The sequence below is a fragment of the Prunus avium genome, chromosome 8 (assembly GCF_965620075.1).
Source record: "Prunus avium chromosome 8, drPruAviu1.hap1.1, whole genome shotgun sequence".
NCBI classification, from domain to species: domain Eukaryota; kingdom Viridiplantae; phylum Streptophyta; class Magnoliopsida; order Rosales; family Rosaceae; genus Prunus; species Prunus avium.
In genome coordinates this window covers 3275494-3298855 of record NC_142291.1, presented here as the reverse complement: position 1 = coordinate 3298855, position 23362 = coordinate 3275494, and the positions used below count along the sequence as shown (strand labels likewise).

At 37.8% G+C, this 23362-nt stretch overlaps 2 protein-coding genes and 1 pseudogene across 5 annotated transcripts; 1 reads left to right on the top strand and 2 right to left on the bottom strand.

The window, feature by feature from the left end:
- Positions 1-4727: 4727 nt before the first annotated feature.
- Positions 4728-9893, bottom strand: LOC110746797 (TMV resistance protein N). Its single transcript, XM_088246221.1, has 6 exons — positions 9162-9893; positions 7898-9001; positions 7482-7779; positions 6466-7389; positions 5700-6393; positions 4728-5015 (listed from the first exon to the last, which is right to left on the bottom strand). Exons 1-6 carry the CDS (start codon positions 9656-9658, stop codon positions 4969-4971), a joined length of 3564 nt encoding a protein of 1187 aa, XP_088102347.1. The 5' UTR covers positions 9659-9893; the 3' UTR covers positions 4728-4968.
- Positions 9894-12736: 2843 nt separating this feature from the next.
- Positions 12737-13189, bottom strand: LOC148291137 (THO complex subunit 7A pseudogene; annotated as a pseudogene).
- A 430-nt stretch (positions 13190-13619) lies between these two features.
- LOC110751543 (arginine biosynthesis bifunctional protein ArgJ, chloroplastic-like) lies at positions 13620-15839 on the top strand. Of its 4 annotated transcripts, XM_088245121.1 has the most exons (6): positions 13620-13891; positions 14006-14161; positions 14437-14555; positions 14749-14818; positions 15003-15083; positions 15236-15839. In XM_088245121.1, exons 3-6 carry the CDS (start codon positions 14473-14475, stop codon positions 15293-15295), a joined length of 294 nt encoding a protein of 97 aa, XP_088101247.1. In that variant the 5' UTR covers positions 13620-13891; positions 14006-14161; positions 14437-14472; the 3' UTR covers positions 15296-15839. The 4 variants fall into 4 exon arrangements, 2 of the variants coding, with proteins under 2 accessions (XP_088101247.1, XP_088101246.1); XR_015826115.1 differs by lacking the exon at positions 14006-14161 and having other exon boundaries at positions 13623-13891; positions 14950-15149; XM_088245120.1 differs by lacking the exon at positions 14006-14161 and having other exon boundaries at positions 13625-13891.
- The last annotated feature ends 7523 nt before the right edge of the window (positions 15840-23362 follow it).

Genomic DNA, 23362 nt, shown 5'->3' with positions numbered 1-23362 from the left:
GAAATATATCTAAATTACAATAGGAAGTAAATCTCTATTACAATAGGACTAAATAATAATTGGTAAGTAATCAAAATTCTAATGAAATAAGGAACCAAAATCCTAATTAAGTAAGGACTCGCCAACACTCCCCCTCAAGTTGGGCAAAGATATTTCGCAAGCCCAACTTGACAAGCGAGTCATAGAACACCATACTTGAGAAGCACCAATTGTAGAGAAGGTCTTTTCGTCAACCATGAGTGAAACAAGTGACAAACTAAAGCAAAGTTCGCAGCGGAAACACAAGAGCAAACCCTAAAAAATAGGGCACATAGCAGAACACAGAAACCCTGTGAGCACGGCAGCAGATAAGGTAGAACACAGAAGCCCTGTGAGCACGACAATAGATAAGGCAGAACACAGAAGCCCTGTGAGCACGACAAAAAAAAGGCAGATAGCAGAACACAGAAACCCTGTGAGCACGGCAGCAGTAAGGCAGAACACAGAAGCCCTGTGAGCACGGCAGAAGATAAGGCAGAACACAGAAGCCCTGTGAGCACGGCAGAAGATAAGGTAGATAGCAGCGACGGCAGACTAGGATTATAACTTAGATGTATAGTGCAACGGAAATAGGTAGTGTCTGGGGTTAGGGTAGAGACATATCAAAACACAGCAACATCATCGGCAATGACCATAGCAACAGAAAGCGAAGCAAACAAAGGCAACATCAATAGCAACAACGGTAACATCAATTGCGGTAGTAGAGGCAACGATAACAACAACAGTTCTTCCATATCAACTTTAGCTAATTCACGCAGACATAACTTCTCTTCACTCATCCTCTCCCCCTGAAGAGAAGAGGTCGTCGGAGTCAAGAAATAAGCAACATCTTCATGGGAATACATCAAGGTAATTGGGATACATCAATAAACATATTCTTTTCACTCCCCCTCCCCCCCTTAAAGAGGAGGGGAGGAAAGCACTTAAATTGTAAGGAGAACGCAAACACAGGTCACAAGAAAACCTAGGCTCTTATACCATGTCAAACAAAGTAGGGCAAATATTCAAATATGCTCAGATATGCTCATATTATTATTCTTCTCCAATATGGAGGTATTTATACAAGTACAAAGATGTCCCTAAATAAAATAGGAAATATATCTAAATTACAATAGGAAGTAAATCTCTATTACAATAGGACTAAATAATAATCGGTAAGTAATCAAAATTCTAATGAAATAAGGAACCAAAATCCTAATTAAGTAAGGACTCGCTAACAAGAAATTCCACTCATATCAAGCTCCTTCAAACTCGCCATGGAATGTATATTTGATGAAGGCATTTGCTCAACAGCAGTGAAGCTTAAAGAAAGCTTCGAAAAATTCTTCATTTCTCCCACAAATTCTGGAATCTTTTTAACTTTTGAGCACCCAAAAAGATCAAATGTTTCAAGAGATTCTAGTTCTACTTCACTTGGGAGACTCTTAATGCTTTTACAGTTCATAAAATTCAAAACTCTTAGTCTTTTGAGAGAGGCAATGGATGGATGAATCTTAACAAGATTAGTACAACCTTCAAAAGCCAGCCTCTCAAGATTCTGAGTACCTGTGAAATCTGGAGTCCTTGTCAAGTTCTCGAAGAAACTAAGATCAATAGATTTCAACTTCACCATGTACTGTACAAAACATGAAAATGGTAGATTAAATTAATTAACTTCCAAGAACCATACAATTTATTGAAATTGAAAAGAAATAACTCTAAAAAGGTCTACCTTTATTCCATTCCAAAGGTGATCAATTTTGCTGACGAAGTTCAGCAAGCTCAACAGGTTGAAAACTTGGTGGCAGACATTTGGAGGGATACCAACTCCACTCCAGAAACCTTAAGGAATTGGGAAGATACTTTGGGCCCAAAGAAAGGCCCAAATTATTAATCTTGAGCAACCTTAGTTTACACATCTTAGTGAATGCTTCAGGATTCCAGTGTGCCGCTTCAAATTCATGCAAGCGTAGGACTATGCCTTCAATGGTTTCCGTTCCCTTGTAAATAGGAATAAAAGAAAAGTTAATGTCATAATCAAGTCTCTCTCATGAGAAAGGTCAACAAGGATGCTGTTAATAAGGATGCTGTTAAACAAACATGGACCAGACCGAATCTCCACTATCCTGTTTTTCTTTCACGAGAATGGTCAACAAGGATGCTGTTAATAATTGAATCATCTGATGAAGAGCACAGGTGGATGAGACCCAAAAGTCTTGAATCTCCACCTATTCACAATGTGAAATTGATCATGAAGAGCAGAATCTGTTGCATTATCTGCAATGGCAGAGTAGTCAAAGCATAAGACTACAACAAATGAGGATGTAGCCTTTCTCTCGGTTTGTGCTAGTAGTCTGTGATTAGTTAAACTATTATTTTTGTTAAATAATTCTAATCTTCATCCTTCATTTTTAAATTAAGCCATTTTGAGGTGGAACCTCAACTTTTTTCATTGTATAGAGTTTCACGTGTTGAAGCCCAATGACAACACGTGCTCTGACTGTAGACTTTCACGTTTTCCTTTCCTTTTTTTTTTTTTTTTTTTTTTTTTCACCTTGTCCTTTATCCTGAGTATCGGACGTGTTGAACTCTTTCTTACGGATTTCCTCGTTTCTTCTTGAGTTTCTTGCCCTGACTTTTGAGTCTCTTTTCTGTAGAAATTGTTTTGGCATCACACGTAATGTAAATTTCCTTTTTCCTCTTGAGAGTTTACACTTTATGAAATGTGCTATGATGTTCATTAGAAAATTTGGTTGGCTGAGGAGAGGCACGTATGCATCCAATATCAAGATCAATCACAAGTACTAAGGAAACAAATTCTAATGTGGCCATCTACATACACATTCCATAGGCAAAATGGATTATTCACTATCTAAAACCATAAAGAAATAAATAAATAAAAACCGTACCAGAACATAAACACCAAATTCAATACCAAGCCTCAAACTATCCCCATTTCATTGCTTCTTGATGTCCCAAGCTATAGGACAAATTATGCCCCTTTGCTTCCCAGGAACTAGCCCAAAACCTCTCACTTGAAACAGGTATGTGACAGGTAGTCATCTCATCTAAAAGAAATATATTTAACATATACATACTCTCTCCATGTAGAGGAACAGGGAAAGCAAATCTACCATGGAGGAAGATTTGTTTAGCAAACGTTTAGTCTCCCCACTACGCTCTCTGGTGATCAATAGTTAAACCTTTCTCTTAGTAAAGCAAACACAAATACAACTGGGGTGATTGTTTTACGTTCAAAAACTAGCATCAAATATTCAAAACATTGTGATGCATCAATGTTGCATCCTAAGGTACTTTCGAAAGCATTTTCTCCACTTGAGTAAAGCCGCAGTAGCCATTGTACACGGAAAAGGAAAAGCAAAAGAGTTTATTTGACACTACCCAAAAAAAAAAAGGCATTTTCACCTATGTTCTTCCTCTTCTCTCTCTCCCCCCCATTCCTCTTGCAGTCCGGAAAAAAAAAACTCTGTTCTTCTTCTATTTCTGGTGTTTCACTTCCTCATCAGTCACTCCTTCAACACCCACACATCATATATTGATTTCTCTCTGTATTTTTTGGGCTTAATATATTTAACTGAATGTGAAAAAGGCTAATACTTTGTGATAATGGAATGGCAGGAGAAGAAATCAATACCGCACCTTCACTGTTCCCTGACAGAACCCAAGCTCTCTCAGCTTCACCATTCCAAATTTTCCAAAACTGCCCGATAGATATAATAAAATTTGAGGAAAAAAAGGAGGAAAGAGATTCCTCAGATCTGGAGGAGAGAGAGTGACGCCGGAGAAGGTTTTTCTTCCCCAAAACGTATACTGTTCCTCCACAAAGCCGAAGCCAACCCAATATTTCTCAACTCCACCATTTACAAATTTTCCAGATTTCTCCAATAAATATACTTCACTCAAATTAAAACTGAGATATCAATACTAAGTGTGGGTTATGAAGGATTACTGATTGAAGAGAAAAAAGGAACGCAGGGGGGTGTGTGGATGATGATGGAGTAGGAGTGACTAAAGTGAAGAAAGAAGACAAAATGGGTTCAGAACATTTTTTTAATATATAAAATTGAAAGTAAAATTAGTTGTTAGCTGTCGACATTTTATTGGCTTCGGATACTTACAGGTTTGTTAACAGTGGCATCCTGTGACAGGGTATTTTCAGAAAAGCAAATGCATCCAGATTGTAGCTCCATCTTGCAAGATAGTTCTTCTCCCTGTATATATGTTGAATCTAATCGGGAAATTCTCGGCTTTATTTATTTATTTATTTTTCATATGAATATATTGTTAAGTGACTTCTAGCTCTGTACCATGATTCCCACCAATAGTTTATGACTTTTTTTCCACATTTAATATTATTTTCTATTAGTATTTTTGTAATGGGACGTAGGCAAGGATGGGGAATCACCAATTAGAATATTACTAGCATGGAGGTGGGGAAAAGAATGAGAACCACATACCAGCCTCCGATTCACCTCATTTTTATCCCTACCTCCGCACTATTTAAACCCACCAAGAATCTAAATCCAAGATTTTTATTTTTTGGGTACAAACATATACCAAGTAGGACCACAATTTTGGCCAATTTAAATTCACTGGTTGAGAATAAGTCTTAAGAAGAAAAGAAAAAAAAAAACACCAAATATGCAAATTATATATATGAGCATCATTACAACAGATGCCTGAAAAAAAAACACAAATAAAAGCTTTTTGCATAAGGAAAAATGAAGTAGTGGAATTACAGCACAAGTCATTTTGGAGTTGATTGACTTGTCCACGCCCCAATTAATGTCAATGTCTCAAATAGGGCTTCACTAATTAACCTACTGAATGTATTACAGCATTCGGAATTTAGCCTAAGAAAGAAACCATTTAAGTATAAATAGATGTCTCCCAACCGTGTTCAAATGCTTCAGTCGGTAAAACGCGCGGTTAGGCTTCCAGATGACGGAACTCTCCTCCCCCAATAAAATTTGGATCTGATTATAAAGACTGTCAAAATTTGTTCTACTTCCAGAGTGATTGATTGGTACAACAAAAGAAGATTTACAAAACTACACTAGTAAAACACATCCTGCATATATGCATTTCAATTGAATTTAAATATAACGTAACAGGATAAGTATTCTCATCCAACCTAATAGGATAAAAAACTGAAGCGAAACCATGAATGTGTGGAAAATCTACCAATTATATGACAGGTTCTTAAATTGTACTAGTTAACCATCTATTGGATCGTCAATCTAAAATGTAAAAAACAAAAAATTTGTTTGGGGACGTAGAGAGTACTTTTTCGATTTCAAACAGAATGTTATATGTGTCAAATTTAGGAGGATTGAGTAGAGAGAATGGAAACTTGAGTAGAGAGAATGCAGAGAAATTGAAGGCTGCTCATATTTTCTGATTTCAACAACATACACTTTGTATTACTTACAATACATTTATAACTACAAGCCAAGAGGTAGACAAGGCATCCCTAAGACAAGGAAACAAAGTTTCCCTAAGACAAGAAAGTAAAGCTCCCTAAAACAAGGTTCCCTAAAACAAGGTAACCATAAAATAAGGACTAGGACTTTGTGTATGACAAGATAGAAAGGTAACCAACTAACTAATCTATTACAAGCTAACAATATGATAATATGGGAAGAGTTAGCAATACCAACCTTTCAACTCTTCCTTTGAGGCACTGGATTCTTTGCCAAAGCTACCAATACTGCTTGGTCCTGCCTCATTACAGTACTGTTCACGTGTTCGCTTAGTGATGGCACCTTGTACCTTGTCTGATTTGTCAATATCACAATCTGTAACGTCCTCATAAAAAGAATTCTTTCTGTTGGAATATTGTTTCATTGTTCGGTTGAGCTCTTCCGCATCTTGTTCGTACAGTATGCGGACTCCACAGTTCTTGACCTTCAAACACGTCTTCATCTTCACCCACCTATTCTCTTCTATATAATATGTTCGGGCTTCAAAATGAAACCGAATCTTACGATCATGGCATTTCTCCCTCCAATAGGTCCCAGGTCTCCCGGTTGCTCCCTCAAACAAACTTTCCCTAGGCAGGAGGATCAACCAAAGGTGATCGGACACTACATCAATGACGTGAAGAACATGAGCCAAGGGTGCAGGGGTGTTTAAATCAAAAAGGCGATGAAAATAGATTGTATTACGTTCCGTAGCTGAAATTTCTTCAAGAGGTACAAATAGAGCACAAAAAGCAAACCCCACCCACTTGCTATTAGAATCCGAAGGTAGCGTCTCAATTACTGAGTCTCCCACACTTTGATTACTGAACCACTCAGGAATTTCACTTCCAGGAATTACAATTCTGAAGTCTTTCAATGAAGGAGGAATTTCCTGCACCAAAGGAAGGATATAAATAGTACTACGTACACAACTAAGGAGGGAAGGAGGGACAGAGGGAAGTACCTGAAGGAATTTCTTCAGCATTAAATATATTATGGAACTGGAACCTTGATGATCAACCAAACTGAAGCAGTTGAAAGAAAAAATAATAATGTTTCTTCCACCGCACCTCTGTGTTGGATCAAAATGGAATATTTTTAAGGAAGTACAATTATCAGTGTTTACACAAAAAAGCCCGTTTGATGGAAGGCTTGGCAATTTTTGAAGCCCTTTGCAATTGTTCAATGTGAACTCCCCAAGCTTAGAAAGCCCACTGATGCTTGCAGGAAGGCTAACAAAATGGTTTCCATCAAGATTTAATTCTTCTAATGAGGACAATAAACCAATATCTTCAGGTATTGCTCCTTCACAAAGATTGCAGTACCTCAGATTTAGATGCTTCAAAAAGCGTAAATCTTTTAAGGAAGCTAACACCAGACTCACAGGGTGGGGATTCTTTCTTGGAAGTAAGCCAAAAGTGAAGAAAGAATGCCATGATCTAGGGAGTTTGATATTTTTCACTGGAACCAGGGCGGATGACGCATCTCTCATAGAAATTCCACTCATATCAATCTCCTTCAAACTCGGGATCAAAGGTATCATTGATGAAGGCATTTGCTCAACAGCAGTGAAGCTTAAAGAAAGCTTCGCAAAATTCTTCATTTCTCTCACAAATTCTGGAATCTTTTTCACTTTTGAGCACCCAGAAAGATCAAATGTTTCAAGAGATTCTAGTTCTACTTCACTTGGGAGACTCTTAATGCTTTTACAGTTTTTAAAATTCAAAACTCTTAGTCTTTTGAGAGAGGCAATGGATGGATGAATCTTAACAATATTAGTACAACCTTCAAAAACCAACCTCTCAAGATTCTGAGTACCTGTGAAATCTGGGGTCCTTGTCAAGTTCTCGGAGTAACTAAGATCAATAGATTTCAACTTCACCATGTACTGTACAAAACATGAAAATGGTAGATTAATTAACTTCCAAGAACCGTACAATTTTTTGAGATTGAAAAGAAATAGCTCTGCACAGGTCTTACCTTTATTCCATTCCAAAGGTGATCAATTTTGCTATGCTGCAGATGAAGTTCAGCAAGCTCACCAGGTTGAAAACTTGGTGGCAGACATTTGGAGGGATACCAACTCCACTCCAGAAACCTTAAGGAATTGGGAAGATACTTTGGGCCCAAAGAAAGGCGCAAATTATTAATCTTGAGCAACTTTAGTTTACACATCTTAGTGAATGCTTCAGGATTCCAGTGTGCCGCTTCAGGATTCCGGTGTGCCGCTTCAAATTCACGCAAGCATAGGACTATGCCTTTAATGGCTTCGTTCCCTTGTAAATAGGAATAAAAGAAAAGTTAATGTCATAATCAAGTCTCTCTTATCTTTTTTAATGGAATTATAGTATGTTATCCAAGGCTTTGGTATTTTATTTTTTGTGCAACTTCTTACCGTATTGTTCGTGAGTACATGAACGATGTCACTGTGAAGATACAAGCGACTGCGACCACCTGGCTCGTCAACAGACTCTTGACGAACAATCTCCCGTGCCATTTCTTGTATCAAATCATGAATGGACAAACTCGTGTTTGAAATAGACAAGAGAGATTTCTCAATAAGAACATGTATCACAATACGAGTGCCAACAAAACCGCAACTGTCTAGCATTTCAATCACTTTTTCCTTGTCACAAAACTTATGGAAACATGCAACATCAAGAAAAAATTTCTTCTGCATCTCCTCTAGTCCATCATAGCTTATTTTCAAAATTTGATAAATTTTTCTGTCAGGAGCTTGCTTCAGTTTATCTAGTGCACTCTTCCATTCCTCTCGACTTCTTTTATACAAAAAAGACCCCAAAGTTTTAAGAGCTAATGGAAGACCTTGTGCGTACTTTATGAATTTTTTAGACAGTTCTAGATAATCTTCTTCAAGGTCATCTTTTCTAAAGGCCTTCCTACTAAAGAGATAAAGAGCTTCGTCTTTGGTTAATGGCATGACCTTATATACTTTCTCTATCCCATGTTCGACTAACAAACGTTCATCTCTAGTTGTAATGATGATTCTACTTCCCAAACCAAAGCAGTCTTTTTCTCTGATCAACATTTCCAGTTGGTCTGATTGATCTACATCATCAAGAATAAGAAGAACCTTTTTATTACATAGACACCTCTTTATCATAGTCAATCCACTATACGCATCATAAACTTGTATATTTTTTTCCCTCAAGATATTGGAAAGAAGCTGTTTCTGTAAAGGAACTAGACCACGTGTTGCATAAACCTCTCTGACATTTGCAAGAAAGCTGCTACCTTCAAAATTATGAGAAAGTCTCTCACAAACTAATCTAGCTAGGGTTGTCTTACCCATTCCGCCCATCCCCCATATCCCCACAAAGTGCACATCATTTGCGCTTGTATCTAAATGCAGATTTATTTCTTTTAGTTTAGTATCAAGTCCGACTAATATCTCTGAGGAATCTAACAATGAAAATGTGGGATGCACTTTATCCCACACTGCATCAACAATTTTTGTGATAAACTCTGTTTCATACCTAGAAGTAGAAGAAAAAAAAAATCATCAGATGAGGTTATATGAATATATCGTAGATAAAGTGCATGGCAAAACTGAAGTGCATGGCAAAACTGAAGTGCAATATTCAAGAATTGGTCTTATTAGCGCTATGTGTCAGTTGTTGCTTCATGCTTGCTTATCTATAATCCTTTGAATTCCACCCAGCGAGATTAGCAACTTTTTCTAAAGCATTTCTCCACTCAAGCACCACCTGTCTGTCTTCACCACAATTCCTTTCATGGTTAACGAGGGCTGTCCCAAAACTCCCCCGTTGATGTCGTACATCAGAGGGATCCACATCATAAAAGATTGGGAAAATTCTCTCCTTCTCTTTCATGGACTGAACAATATGGGCTAGTTCCCGCAAACACCAACTTGACGTAGCATAGTTTGTTGAAAGAACTATGATTACAAACCTTGATTGTTCAATCGCGGTCAGAAGTTCCGGATTGATATCTGTCCCTCTTTCAAGATCTGGATCATCCCTGAAAGTTCTAATTCCTCGCCAGTCCAACTGTTTGTATAAATAGTCTGTAAAACCCCTGCGAGTGTCTTCACCCCTGAAACTCAAAAACACTTGGTATTTCCATGGACAAACTGCAGTAGCTGAAGTGAAGGCCCTTTGGCTGCTCAATGCCATTGGAAAGTGGTTCCAAGATATCTTCTCTCAGCACCTGATCGCGGATCTAGAATGATTAGAAAGATGGTAGTTCAATGGCACCAATTGAAATATGGAAAAGAAAAATGAACACGGAGAGAGGTTCCAGGAAGGCAAAGACAGAGACTATAAAGAAACGGAAAAACAAAATAATCGTGTAGAAAGGGACTTCAGCAATGTTTCGTCATGGTGTGTTGCGAGGAAAAGATGCCTTTGTCATTAACTAATGCAAAAGAAGATGATAATTAGAGAAGAAGACAGAGGAAGTAGTTGGAGTTGGAGAAAATGGTGCCATGACATTCTTTTGTTTATTCGAAAGGCTGATGACTTGATAAGTATGATTAATTTTGTGTTAGTGTCGTTTAGCATATTGATTTAAATAATTTTAAATTTCCTTAATCACAACTCACCGTCGTTAAATCAATAATATGTTAAACTCAAGCAGTAGGGGAAGTATACATCAGAGAAGACTTTGTGTTTGTACCCAATTTTGGTCAATGGACCAAAAGTGGTTCCCTCCCCAAAAAAGAGCATGGCCAGGGCCCAAGCCCAATAGTTGTCTGTAAGTTGTATTTTTCAAGAGGACTTTTCTTGTTTAAAATAAGCACCAAGACAGGACCAAAACCGAAGCCCAGGAACAGAGGGCCCAAAGTGATTGGACTACTGAAAAATGAAAAATCGGAAATTGTTCCAAACCCACACGAAGTTGGAGAAGGACCATCAACATTTAATGACGATTTGACTTTTCCCTCTTCCAGTAAGAAAGCCAGCCGCCTAAGGAAACCACCAAGCCAGGTAAGAAGCCAACTTGCATATCAAATCGCCAAGTACAAAACGCATCAGACCAAAGAGTTGTTTCGAAGGACCAGCGATTCTCGTCAGAAAGTCCAATCACCCCCACTATAGACCGGTTCAGGACGTCAAGTCAGCAAGCTGACTTTGGACAACAGCCAAACATCCTCGCTCAGTCATCATCACTTAAGACCTCCCCTGCTCGTATAAATAGAGAGCTCCCAGCACAGAAGAAAGGGACTCTCTCTCCAAAAACCAGACGCAACGTCTTGTAAAACACTCAAAAAAAGCACTCAAGATATTCCAGTCAAACTCACTCGGATTTCAGATAGCCAGACGACCTCTGTGTTCATCTTTTTATTTCTCTACCATCTTCATGGTATGACTAACTTCTGAAAATGTTCAATTTGAATTTGTATAATTTAGCCGGCTATAAACCTTAGATCACCGTGATAATGTATTTCATAGTTGGAAACCAATAAGCATGGATCTTTACTGTTTCTGTCGTTGATTTAAGAACTGAACAAATAAGAATGATGGAACTCGTGTCTAAAGAACTTTGTTATGTCTGTATCTGCATTTCTCTCTATACTCGTGATATTTAGGCATTTCCCAGTTTCCATTTTATTTAAACTAAAAACTCATATAAGGTTTTAGCCCGAAACAGGCCTTATAGGCTTAAGGGATATAAACCATTTGGGCCCGAAAATCACATTGTTGGGCCCGAATTTGTGATTAGCTCATATATAAATATATTTAAATTCAGATTTAGGTTTGTAAACCCGCGCGAGGTGTTTACTGACCAAGAACTTTGTCTTTTTCCCTTGCTTGGATAGATGTTGCTCGCACCAACCAGAGCCGATATATACACGAGAGAAAGAATTTTGAAGTCCTCTTAACTGGGGCATAGAAAAGAACCAATCCAAGCCAGTACCCCACTTGGAGCACAATGGCTTGAACAGAGGTCCAAAAAGAAGGCGCAAACTTCACAAAATACCCATCACATTCGCTTATACCAGGTCTGTTGGACTTGTCTTATATCCAACAGTGGCACGCCTATAAAGCAGAACCCACGAATCGGAAGGAATCCGGAAGTTAAGCCCAAGACAGGGCTGGACTGGATTTTTGTCAACCTGATTCAACTTTCAATTTTGTTGAATATTGAAATAGCATCTACGTGAGCCAAAAAGATACAATCGGGGCATTGGTGTCGGTTTAGCAGCTATTGTATTCTTCCGAGCACGCCTATCACGACATTTGGCGAAAAGAATACCTGACAGGAAAAAAGACCAACACTTTGTTAAGATTAAAGTCTAGCACTAGTATACAACTTTAATTCCTTTTATCATATCCTATTTTCATTGGTTTGTTCAATGCTTGGAGAGTTCGAATGATAAAAGAAATTTGCAGCCCCTTTTCAGTTGGGACTTTGAGGATTAATTAACTTATGTTGGAAATGTATCTGCAAGTTATGATGAGAGGATAAAATAAATATGGGGTTTCACTAAAAAACCCAAAATGGGGGCTGAAATTATAAAAAAACTCAACACCCAAAATACTTTATAAACACACCCAAAACCCATCATTACACACACTCAAAACCCATTTATAAACACACCCAAAAAATATATAATTGTTTATTTTAGAATTGATTTTGGGTGTGTTTCTATATTTAAATAGTGTGTGGGTTTTTTTATAAATACATGCCTAGAATTGGGTTTATTTATAATAATCTAAAATAAATATTTCAAGACGCGTATTATCTACGCTTTCTTGTTAAGACTTTATTTGCCCCAGGTAAAAGACTTTATTTACCCCCCCAATCGGTGTGCAATGGCCGACTGGGATATACAAATAAGTCACTTTCTATCACAGTGGCCAGTGGCCTTCCCCACCACCGTGGCCTCTCCCTCTTTCTCATCCTCTTCCACGGTGCAACTTATAGGCACATCTCAAATTTTACACATAAAATGAAATTAATCAACGATATTAAGCATAGCTTGATTTGAGAAAAATCTTGTTCATGATTTAGATAAATAGGAAATTGAAAGAACAAGCAGAATGTGTCAATCTTTGGTTGAACAATTACCTAAATTTTTTCGTATACTGCAATGCAAATTATATGTATAACTTATAAGGTATTACTTACAAAATCCAAAACTTTACATGCAACGAAAAGTACGAGTTTCTCTCTTTTATTTATTTTTTTGTTTTTCAGTTAATTTTTAGTAAGATTATAGGCAATTAATCACATTTTTAAAGTAAGGATTACAAATTCCCTGAAAATCTTTTAGTAAGCTGCTTCTTCAGCAATTCAATGTCGGTCTGCGCTTGCACTATCTGCCGATTGATCTCCTCCCTCAACTCGTCGAAATTGTGCTTCTCTCTGAGATTAGCATCCACAACAGCTTTGCTCTTCAGGAGCGGAATCTCGAAGGTGCTGAGCTCTTGGAGGAAAGCTTTGGCCAGCTTGTCGCAATCGCCATAGTTGTCCTCGTTCTTGTCGAGCTCGACGAACAGGGATGTGAACTTCTTCTGGAGCTTCTTCAATGGGGGTTCGCCTCTTGTGGTTGTGGTTCGAGTGAGAAGTCTGTGCTTGATGATTACGTCATCTTCGAGCGGCCCGAACGCGTAGTTCGCCGCCACGGCCTCTCCCCGCCCAGAAACCTTTCTTCCTTTTACCAGCATCGAAACAAACGTGGTGATTTTAGTTTCGGATAAATTCGATTTGCAATTCGCCGTCAAACCCTAATTCGAATCCTCAGAAACACAAATCCTAATTCTGTTTGTGGGATCCAACGGTGAAGGATTACGTTTGTTTTGTTTTCTCAAGTCAAGGTTTATCGAACGGTAGTGAGTGTTAGTGTGTTTGAAAGGAAAACACTTCTACAGCTGCACCGGATCCAGAATTTTAAGAGTTATGAAAATAAAATAAAATAAAATAAGACCAATAAATAAATAAATAACTCAAACAAACAATGGAAGAGAAAAGGGGGGGCCTTCAATTGGGATCGTCCACGGGTTAAGGTTTTTGCGGCTTTATTTATTTAGTAAATTAGTGAAATACTCATTTCTAGACATGTTTCTATAAAGAAACCCTACATCATTCAATGTATATAAACACACCCAAAAAAAACCCAAAATTATTATCCTTTTAGTATTAAATTAGTTTTTTCGAAAAATTCTGGGACTCTCTCTCGTCTCTCTCCCTTCACAGAAACCAGGTTGGCCAGTTTTGGCCAGCGATCTTGGTGCTCTAGCCATGGCTAGACGCGTGACTGGTCGGAAAATGACTAGAGGAGGTCGGCGAACCACGCTTGAGCCCAGCCTCCTTTCGCCGTCGCGAGCTCTAGGAACCTTCGAGGGTTTCAAGTTTTCCGACACCTTTTTTGGTGGTTCCAGCGACTGTTGTCGCAGATCCAGGTATGGATTTCGATCCTCTCCTCATGCTCTTGCTGATAGTATAGTTATTTGGAATCAATTTTAGCTTTTGAGAGCGTGAAAATGCTGTCGTTTCACTCCCTCCCTTGCATTCAGCTCTTTGGTTGCTGGACTCTGTATTCTGAAATGGTGTGAGAGCTTGTTGAGCTGCAGTTGATTGTTTAAGCTTTAGTTTCAATCAAAAGGTACAGAGCAAAATGGCTATCTGCGGTTTGATCTCGAACCGGAATTTTGATTCTTTTGTCGGCTCAGGTACTGTTGCCTAGGAGGTCTATTTGACTAGAAATTCAAAGTTTGTATAGTTTCAGAACTCCTTTTAGGCGTTTTAAGACCTAGATTAGGTTAGCTCTTCATCTGGTGGCGGAGATGAAGAAATAGGATTTAGGATTTCTTTTGTCTTAAAGCAACACAGTTTTTTGTCCACCAGTTTCTGTTAGTAGAGAAATTTCTGATTAGTTCCACTGACATTTATCTGTTGGTGATATTTTTATGGTCTGTCATCTTGTCTCAAATATCTATGTTTGCAGGATCTTTACTTGAGGGGATTCTAGTTGCAGAATTGGATGAGTACAGAGAAGGCAAAAGAGTGTAGAGTTTTGATAGATTCCCTCCTAGACCTAGCACAGGAAGGGAAGTTAAAATATGAGTAAGTTCTCCATTAACTATACACTTGGCTTCTTGTTTTTAGTTTTTTAACCCTACTTTTTTAATTTGAACTGTTCTAGTTGTGTTTATTTTCAGCATCGAATTTCAGTTCGTGTTTTTCTTTTTCTGTGAAACCTTGGGGCTTAAAATTTTTAAATCATCTTCATGAGAAGTCATTTTGGCTTGGTCTGCAGGGCAGATGCTGCAGCAGTGGCAATCACAACAACCGACCTCGTTAGCAAGAGTGTGGCAATTCAGTCTCTGGTGTGCAAGATCTTGTTTCCTGTATTTATATCTGTAGTGAATGCAATATCTGCTACTTTTGGATTATGTTAATTGCTTATTAGCTGTACAAAACTTTGGCAATATCATGTTTTTATTTTTGAAACCTGTAGGCAGTAAAATAGAAACCAGGCTGGTCCTTAAAAAAAACTGGTGAATTTTTCAGGTTGGAGGGACAGATATAAGAATTGGGGGAATGGCAAAAGGTTCTGGGATGATCCACCCCAATATGGCTACCATGCTTGGAGTATGTCTTCTAGTGTTTCTCGCTTGATGTTTGACTAGTTATTAACTAATATGATTACATGGACAGGTAATAACAACTGATGCAATGGTTATAATTTCCATTTGATTGCATTTGCATTAAAATTTTTGCATACCCTTTTGTTCCTACTGTAGGTTGTGGATACCGTAGAAGAGGCAGTGAACTACATTCTGAAGAGAGAAGGAACTTCTTAGCTCAGAAAAAGGAAAGAAAAGAAAATTTACTTAAGAGTGATTATGTATATACTGGGTTTGGCTTGTATGGTTGACAGAAAATTGGATCAAGCAGCTCTTATAATTGAATGCAAGCTCATATTCAGTTTCATGGCCTTTTCTTTTTAGCTGATTTCATGGCTAAAAATTGATCCTGTGCTAATCCTGGGTTACGCGCTGATTTCGGTACTGATGGAGATTTTGATCATGAGAGCCACTATCCTTACAATTGCCACAGGACAAGTACAAAGGAGTGGTTTTCGTGCAAACAAGTTCACCACAATCTGCTTGCGTAAGCTTAGACCTCCTCAGTGCCGTTGTTCCACTATGGAAGTTGGTATGGAAAGTTGCCCACTTTTTTCCAATTAGATCTCTCTGTGTACCATTTGCTAGTTATCATTCTCATAAGATTTCTCTCTGTAGTTGTGTAAGTTTGGATGTTGTTTCACTGGGTTGTAATCAGAGCTTGTGGAGAATTTAGTACTCACGACATCTTCTATGACATAGTATTAACAGTATACTTCTATGACATAGTATTAACAATATACTTCTATGACATAGTATTAACAGTGTTCGTAGAGGTATTTCCTTTTGCCTTTGCAATTGTATGTGGTGAAACTATGGATAATTGGAGATGGTTTCTGCAAAAGATATCGGATGTCTTGCTGGGTATTTTTAAAAAATTTTGTATGAAATGATATTAACAATGTACTTCTATGAAATGGTATTAACAATGTACTTCTATGCCATGGTATTAATAGTGTACTTCTATGACATGGTATTAACAGTGTACTTCTATGAAATGGTATTAACAATGTACTTCTATGACATGGTATTAACAGTGTACGGAGGTTCGGTGGAGAAGGGTCGTAAGGACAGCTCCTTGATTTTCGTATTTCTTTTTTTTAAGTTTGGGTTTTTAAAAAAAAAATTGGGCTGGGCTTGTTTTGGGTGTTTTTTGAGTTTTTTTGTGTTGAGCTTGTTTTAAGTTAATAAATGGTAGAGATGTAATTTATAGGAACTTCAACACTCATTTCTTATGTATTAAATAGTTTTTGGGTATGTTTCTAAAGTGCATTCCATGTGGGGTTTTTTTTTTATAATTTCAGCCCCTATTTTGGGTATATTACTAAAGCTCCCTTATTTATTTATTACATGAATATATTGTTAAGTGAATTCTAGCTCTGTACCATGACTCCCACCAATAGTTTATAACTTTTTCCTCATTTAATATTATTTTCTATTAGTAGAGGCGGGGATAGGAATGAGAACCATATACCCAGCCTCCGATTCACCTCATTGTTATCCTTATCTTCGCACTATTTAAACCCACCAAACATCTAAATCCACGATTTTTATTTTTTAGATTCAAACATATACTAAGTACGACAACAATTTTGGCCAATTAAATCCACTGGTTGAGAATAAGTCTTAAGAAGAAAAGAAAAACCAACTATGCAAATTATATATGTGTGTATATATATGTTAAGGAGCATCATTATATCATTTTGTCTTTTTCCCATTCAAGCGATATTGGGGCTAGAGGGCTATGTAGCACGGACACTCCATCATGCCGAAGTGTTGGGGTGTCGGACACGAAGACACGCCTCGGACACGGCTTGGACACCGGTCAACGGTCAAGACACTTTTGGACACGGTCAACTGAAGTCAAGACACAACAGGGACCATTTTAAAAATTATAAAACTAAAACTGGGGTCAAAACATAATTATTGAAAATTATGTCGACATGTTTGAAATATTTTTTAAAAATGGGCTAAAAATGTAAACAATATGTTTTTAAATTTTTTTTTTTCTTTGTTCCTTTATAGTAGAGCTAATATTTTTGGTTGACTAAGGATATTGATAGCAATTTGGTCGTGAGAGAAGCATCTTTTTGAGTGGGTAATTCATTCAATTTTTTTATTTTATTATTATTATTATTATTTATGCAAACTCTATTCTTATTTTATGAAGTGGGAAATCATTTTTCTTATTTTGAAGATGATAGATCATATATTACGAAAAATGTGTGAAATTTGGTTTATGATGAATCATAAATATGTGTATCATTCTTTATTTTGTTTAGGGAAAGATGAGTAATGCTAAGTTAACTCAAATGTGTATGAATTTGTTTTATGATATTATGGCTTTGAAGTATCGAGTATGGATTTATATATATATATAAAAGTATATACTGTTATAATTTTATTAGAATTTATTATTATTTTAATTGTCATGTCCTAGCCGTGTCTGTGTCTTAGCTTTTTGAGATTTTCCGTGTCACCATGTCGCATTTCCATGTCCTCGTGTCCGTGTCTGTGCAACATAGGTGGAGGGTTTTCACACACACACGCACACACTGTCAATGTGTCATAGTTAGGCCTGTAAAAAAAGCTCGGGCCCGATGGGCTGGCCCGAACCCGGCCCTATTTTTTAATGCATGGGCTTACCCGGCCCGAAGTAATGGGCGGGCTTGGCCCGGCCCAAAGTCTAAGAGCACTTCCAGCAGCCCCCTAGGGCAAGGGCTGGGGGGGGTTAAAACTCAAAAACCCATTTCCAGCAGCAAAGTCCAGCCCGGGCAACTACTGGGGTCCACCTGCCTGGGCAGGCCCGAAGGCAGAATCAGCCCGAGTGCTGGCCTGAAGTCGAGCTGACGTCATTGCTGACGCCAGCAGGCGCAATTCAAATTTTTTTTAACGTTGAAGTCGAGCTGACGTCATTGCTGACGCCAGCAGGCGCAATTCAAATTTTTTTTAACGTTGAAGTCGAGCTGACGTCATTGCTGACGCCAGCAGGCGCAATTCAAATTTTTTTTAACGTTGGCGCGTGCGTTGCACGCGCCAACGTTAAAAAAAATTTGCTGCGCGCGCGTCAGCTTTTCCCCAACGGTCATACGCCACGTGGCAGCTTCTGGTCATTCCGATTGATTTTGTCATCCAATCCAACGCCCATGAATTTTTCAAGGCCAACAATTATGAAAAAAAATCGGAAAAAATTTAAAAAAATTCCCAAAAATTACTGAATTTTTTTTCTATAAATGCCAATCAATCCTCTTCATTTTTAACCACAAATCCTCAAACATTTTCTCCTCCTCCAACTATTATTCACTTTCTACTTTATATTTTTTTCATTTTCTACTCCATATTTTTTTCACTTTCAAGTTTAATTTTTGTCTATCATATTATGGCTTTTTCTCAAGAAACCAGAGGGGCATGGAGCATCATGGAAGATGTCTTGTTGTGTGAGTGTTGGATCCAAATTAGTCATGATCCCATATCGGGTAATGAGATGAAATTCAGTCAAATGTGGAAAAAAATTCATCATGAATTTGTTGAAAGATCGGGTTCCACCCGTACAGAATCGGCATTGTCTAGTCGGTGGAAAATTCTCAACAAAGAGTTGGGGAAATGGAGAGATGCCCTCACTAAAGCGATGGATAACCAAAGAAGCGGGGAAAATCTAAGCGATGAGGTAAATTATTTGTAATTTTCATTATATTAATTTTAATGTCCTATTAATTTTAATTTAAATGTTTCATGCAATTTGTATATTTTGTTAATATTTCTTGTATTTCCATATTTATTTAAATGTTTCTTGCAATTTTTATATTTTGTTAATATTTCTTGTATTTCCATATTTATTTAAATGTTTCTTGCCATTTTTATATTTTGTTAATATTTCTTGTATTTCTAATATTTATTTAAATGGTTATTCCATTCTCTATATATTTTGTTAATATTTCTTGGATTTTCATTCATATGTTTATCTTTTTTGCATTACCAATATTTTGTTTAAGTTCTTTGCATATTCAATTTTTTTTTTATATAGATTGTGCAAGCTCAAATGTGGTTTGGTGCTACTGGACAAGGGAAAAAAACTTTCAACCATACCCAATGTTGGGAGGTGGTGAAGAATTGTAAGAGATTTAGCATTATTCCAAAGGGTCCAACGGTGATGTTAAATGAGACGCCACTCCATAATTCACAAGCTTCGGATTCGCCTATGGAATCCCCTATGAGTGAAGACTCACCCATTGAAAAGGAGCCGAGACCTATTGGGAGGAAGGCGGCGAAGGCAAAGAGACGAAATAATTCTACTAGTAATGCCTCTAAAATTTTGGAGGAAATTGCTAGGCAAAACGCCATGAGACTTGAATTAGACAAGAAAGCCCAAGAAGATGAAAGGGCAATGCGAATAGAATATGCTAAAGAAAGGGAGTATGTACGCAAAGAAAGGGAGTATCAACGCAAAGAAAACGAAGACAAGAAGGATCGGGAAACCATGGCCATGGATACAAGCCATATGTCTCCTGAAACAAAACAATTTTGGAAGCTTGAACGAAAGGCTATTATGAGACGAAGACTTTTTCGTGATGATGGACCTAGCAATACGGATTGGTTAAATGATGAAAACCCTTAAGTTAGTTTGCTTGCCTTTTCATTTCATTGTATTTTAATGTTTTGTTTTAATTTTTGCTTGTAATTCATGTATTTTATTTTATTAGTAGTATTGGTTTTCTTTGAGTTACCAAAGAAACTATTAAATAAAATTCCTTTTTATTCAAAACATTCCATACTTAAAAAACTAACCACAACCAAAGCATTAAAAATATAAAAACAAACGAACCACAACCAAAGCATAAAAAAACCAAACATAACTAAACATAAAACATAAACATTAAAATCTTAAAAAATTCTTGTCTTCACTTCATATCATTCACCGTCATTGCCTTTCACCGCCCATAAATGCTCCATTAAGTCAACTTGACGGCGTTCATGAATATACGACGATTGCATCTCCGTATATCGATCAATCATACGGTGCATGAAACGACCATCTCTAACCAATGGTTCATGCTCCAATGGTTCTCCATTTGGCCCTATGGGTTTTTCATAAATTCTTGTCAAGGCCGTGTTCATGGGATCCTCTTCATACACCTCTTCAGCTTCATAATCATACTCATCCTCCACAATCATGTTATGGAGGATGATGCATGTCATCATTATGCTCCTCAACACCTCCTCATCAAACATACGTGCCGCACCTCTAATGATCGCCCACCGAGCTTGGAGGATACCAAAGCACCTCTCCACATCTTTTCTGTAACTCTCTTGATGGGTAGCAAGTAGTTTTTGCTTCTGGGTTCGGGGATGCGGAATTGATTTCACAAATGTTGTCCACCTCGGGTAGATGCCGTCAGCTAGATAATACCCAGTTTGGTAGACGGTATTATTGATTTCATATGTGACTTTCGGGGCTTCTCCTCTCAAAACATCGTTGAACACCGGGGATTGACCTAGGACGTTCAAGTCATTTTGTGATCCAGCAACTCCGAAGAAGGCGTGCCAAACCCATGTATCGAATCCTGCAACAGCTTCAAGGATGATACTTTTTTGGCCTTTCCGATTTCCGTAATCTCCCTGCCAAGCGGTTGGGCAATTCTTCCATTGCCAGTGCATGCAGTCGATGCTACCAATCATTCCTGGAAATCCTCTCCGTTCGGCTTTCTGTAGAAGTCGTTGCAAGTCCCTGGGCGTAGGTCTGCGCAGGTAGTCCCTGGTGTACAGATTCTCGACTGCATCGCAAAATCTAACCAAACTCTCCAAAGCAGTAGACTTCCCCATTCGGGCAATCTCATCCACTTGATCAGTAGATGCACCATACGCCAACATTCGTATAGCAGCTGTGAACTTTTGTTCGGGAAGCAGTCCCAAAACACCAGCACAATTTCTCTTTTGAACAAAGTATTCATCATAATTGCAAATATCATGCATGACTTTATTGAACAAATGTTGTTGCATTCTATATCGCCCTCGAAAATGAACATCAGAGTACAGAGATGTTGGGATAAAATAATCTTCCATAAGATTCTTACCCCGAGAATGCCTATGTCTGTCAACATTTGCTGCACGGCCTTCATGTGAACCACGACTGCTTTGGTTTTCTTCATCAAGCAAAGCCACAGCCATGACAAGTTGCTGATCTAGATCTCTCTGGGCTCTTTTGCTTGCAGCTCGTCTACGCCTTCTTTCTCTTATTTCTCGCTCTTGCCTCTCCAAGACCTCCTTCATGTCCGACATTGAGAATGGAATATGGAATCTGAAATTTGAAATCTAAAATCTGAGAAATGAAATTTTTGAGAAGATGTAGTGTGAGAGGTTTGTGGAGCTGAGCCTTAGTTTTATAGAAAAATTTAGGTCGATAGACATGACACGTGGCGCAATTTTATAGGGTGAAAATCTTATCCGAAATTTGAAATTCAAATGAAATTTTTCGGAAATGTGAAATTCAAATGAAAAGGTGAAATTCAAATGAAATTTATCTGAAATTTGAAATTCATATGACACGTGGCGCAATTTTATAGGTTGAAAATCTTATCCGAAATTTGAAATTCATATGAAATTTATTTGAAATTTGAAATTGAAATGTTCAGTTGAAATTCAAATGAAATTTATCTGAAATTTGAAATTCAGATGAAATTTATATGAAATTTAAATTTTGAAATTTATCCGAAATTTGAAACAAAAATTTATCTGAAATTTGAAACTGAAAATCTTATCTGAAAATCTTCTCCGAATATTTTATCCGAAAATATTGTCCAAATTAATTGTTTAGGTAAACAAATTTGTGAAAAAAACAAAAAATTGAATAGTACTTGCCCTTTGCCGGGCAACTGCTGGAAGTGCAACTTACTATTTACAAGGGCAGACACTATTGAGGTGAATAGTATCAGCCTTAGCCCCCCTTGCCATGGCAAGGGGTTGACTGCTGGAAGTGCCCTAATGAGCAGGGCTTGGGCCTTATTTTTAAGCCCTTTAAAAACCCGGTCCGGCCCGACTATAATTATTTAATTTAATTAATATAATTATATTATATGTAATATTAATATTATTCTGTCGACAACTTTCTTTGTTGAAAGTTAAAGCATGCTTTGTCTCATTAAAAAAAAGAAAGTTCATGCATGCTTTGTCGGCAACTTTCTTCCTTGAAAGTTGAAAGCATGCTTTGCTTTGTCTCATCAAAAAAATTCTTTGGTTGATTGAAAGCTGACAAAGAAACGGCTATCTAATATAACTTTTCTTTCTTTAAGATGGAGTAGCTATCTTTCTTTCAAACCAGAGAATTTTTTGGTCATCCAGAGACTGGCTTGGCTTTACACTCTCAGCAGCTTTAGAAGTCTCACCCTGGCCTGCAACTGCTTTCTCCTTGGCTCCATTAGGGTTCGTAGTATCATCCTGCAAAGGTTCTTTGCCTTTATTTAGCACAGGTCTGGCTTTGCATTCATCTAGGCTGTGGCCTCTCATACGACAGAAGGAGCAAGACTTCGGGGGACTCTCGTCTCTCACACTTATGCAGTTCCTCAAGTTTGCGGTATTTTATATACAATTTATTGAAGCATATTAGTTGATTTCCCTTGGTATTTGATCTCTATTTAAATATCTGTTTTCAACTTGTGCTTGTGCTGTTCGAGCAAGTTTGGCTCCAAATAGTGTTGAAGCATGCATTTGTGGAAGTGATTGGATTAAACAAGAAAAAAAGAAAGTCAAGAAGAAAATGATTGTACAAGATGAACAAGAATGGCCAGAGTGGTTTGTCCAAGATGCAGAATAAATATTTTCATTTTTATTGTTTTGTAGTCTATTTCAATTTTGTTTCAACATTATTTCAAAATTTCAATGTATTGTTGTTATTATATAATTATGGATGAAGTTTTCAAACATTGAAAACAAATGGAGTTTAATAAAGCATAAAATAATGGCCCATTTTATAGGGCTAAATAGGCCCGACTCATTGGCCCGATCATAAGCCCGAAAATGTTAGGCCCATGGGTAGGGCCTGGGCTTTGTATATTTGATATAGGGCTGGCCCGGCCCGGCCCGATAATTCCTTAGGGTTGAAAAGGCCCGTTACTAATTAGGGCCTGGGCTCACACCTCTTAGGGCCGGGCTGGCCCGGCCCGGCCCGTTTTACAGGCCTAGTCATAGGGGTTCAAACCTTAGATCATTGGTCAGCAAAGCCCCTTTCCACTAGGCTAGACCTCGTTGACC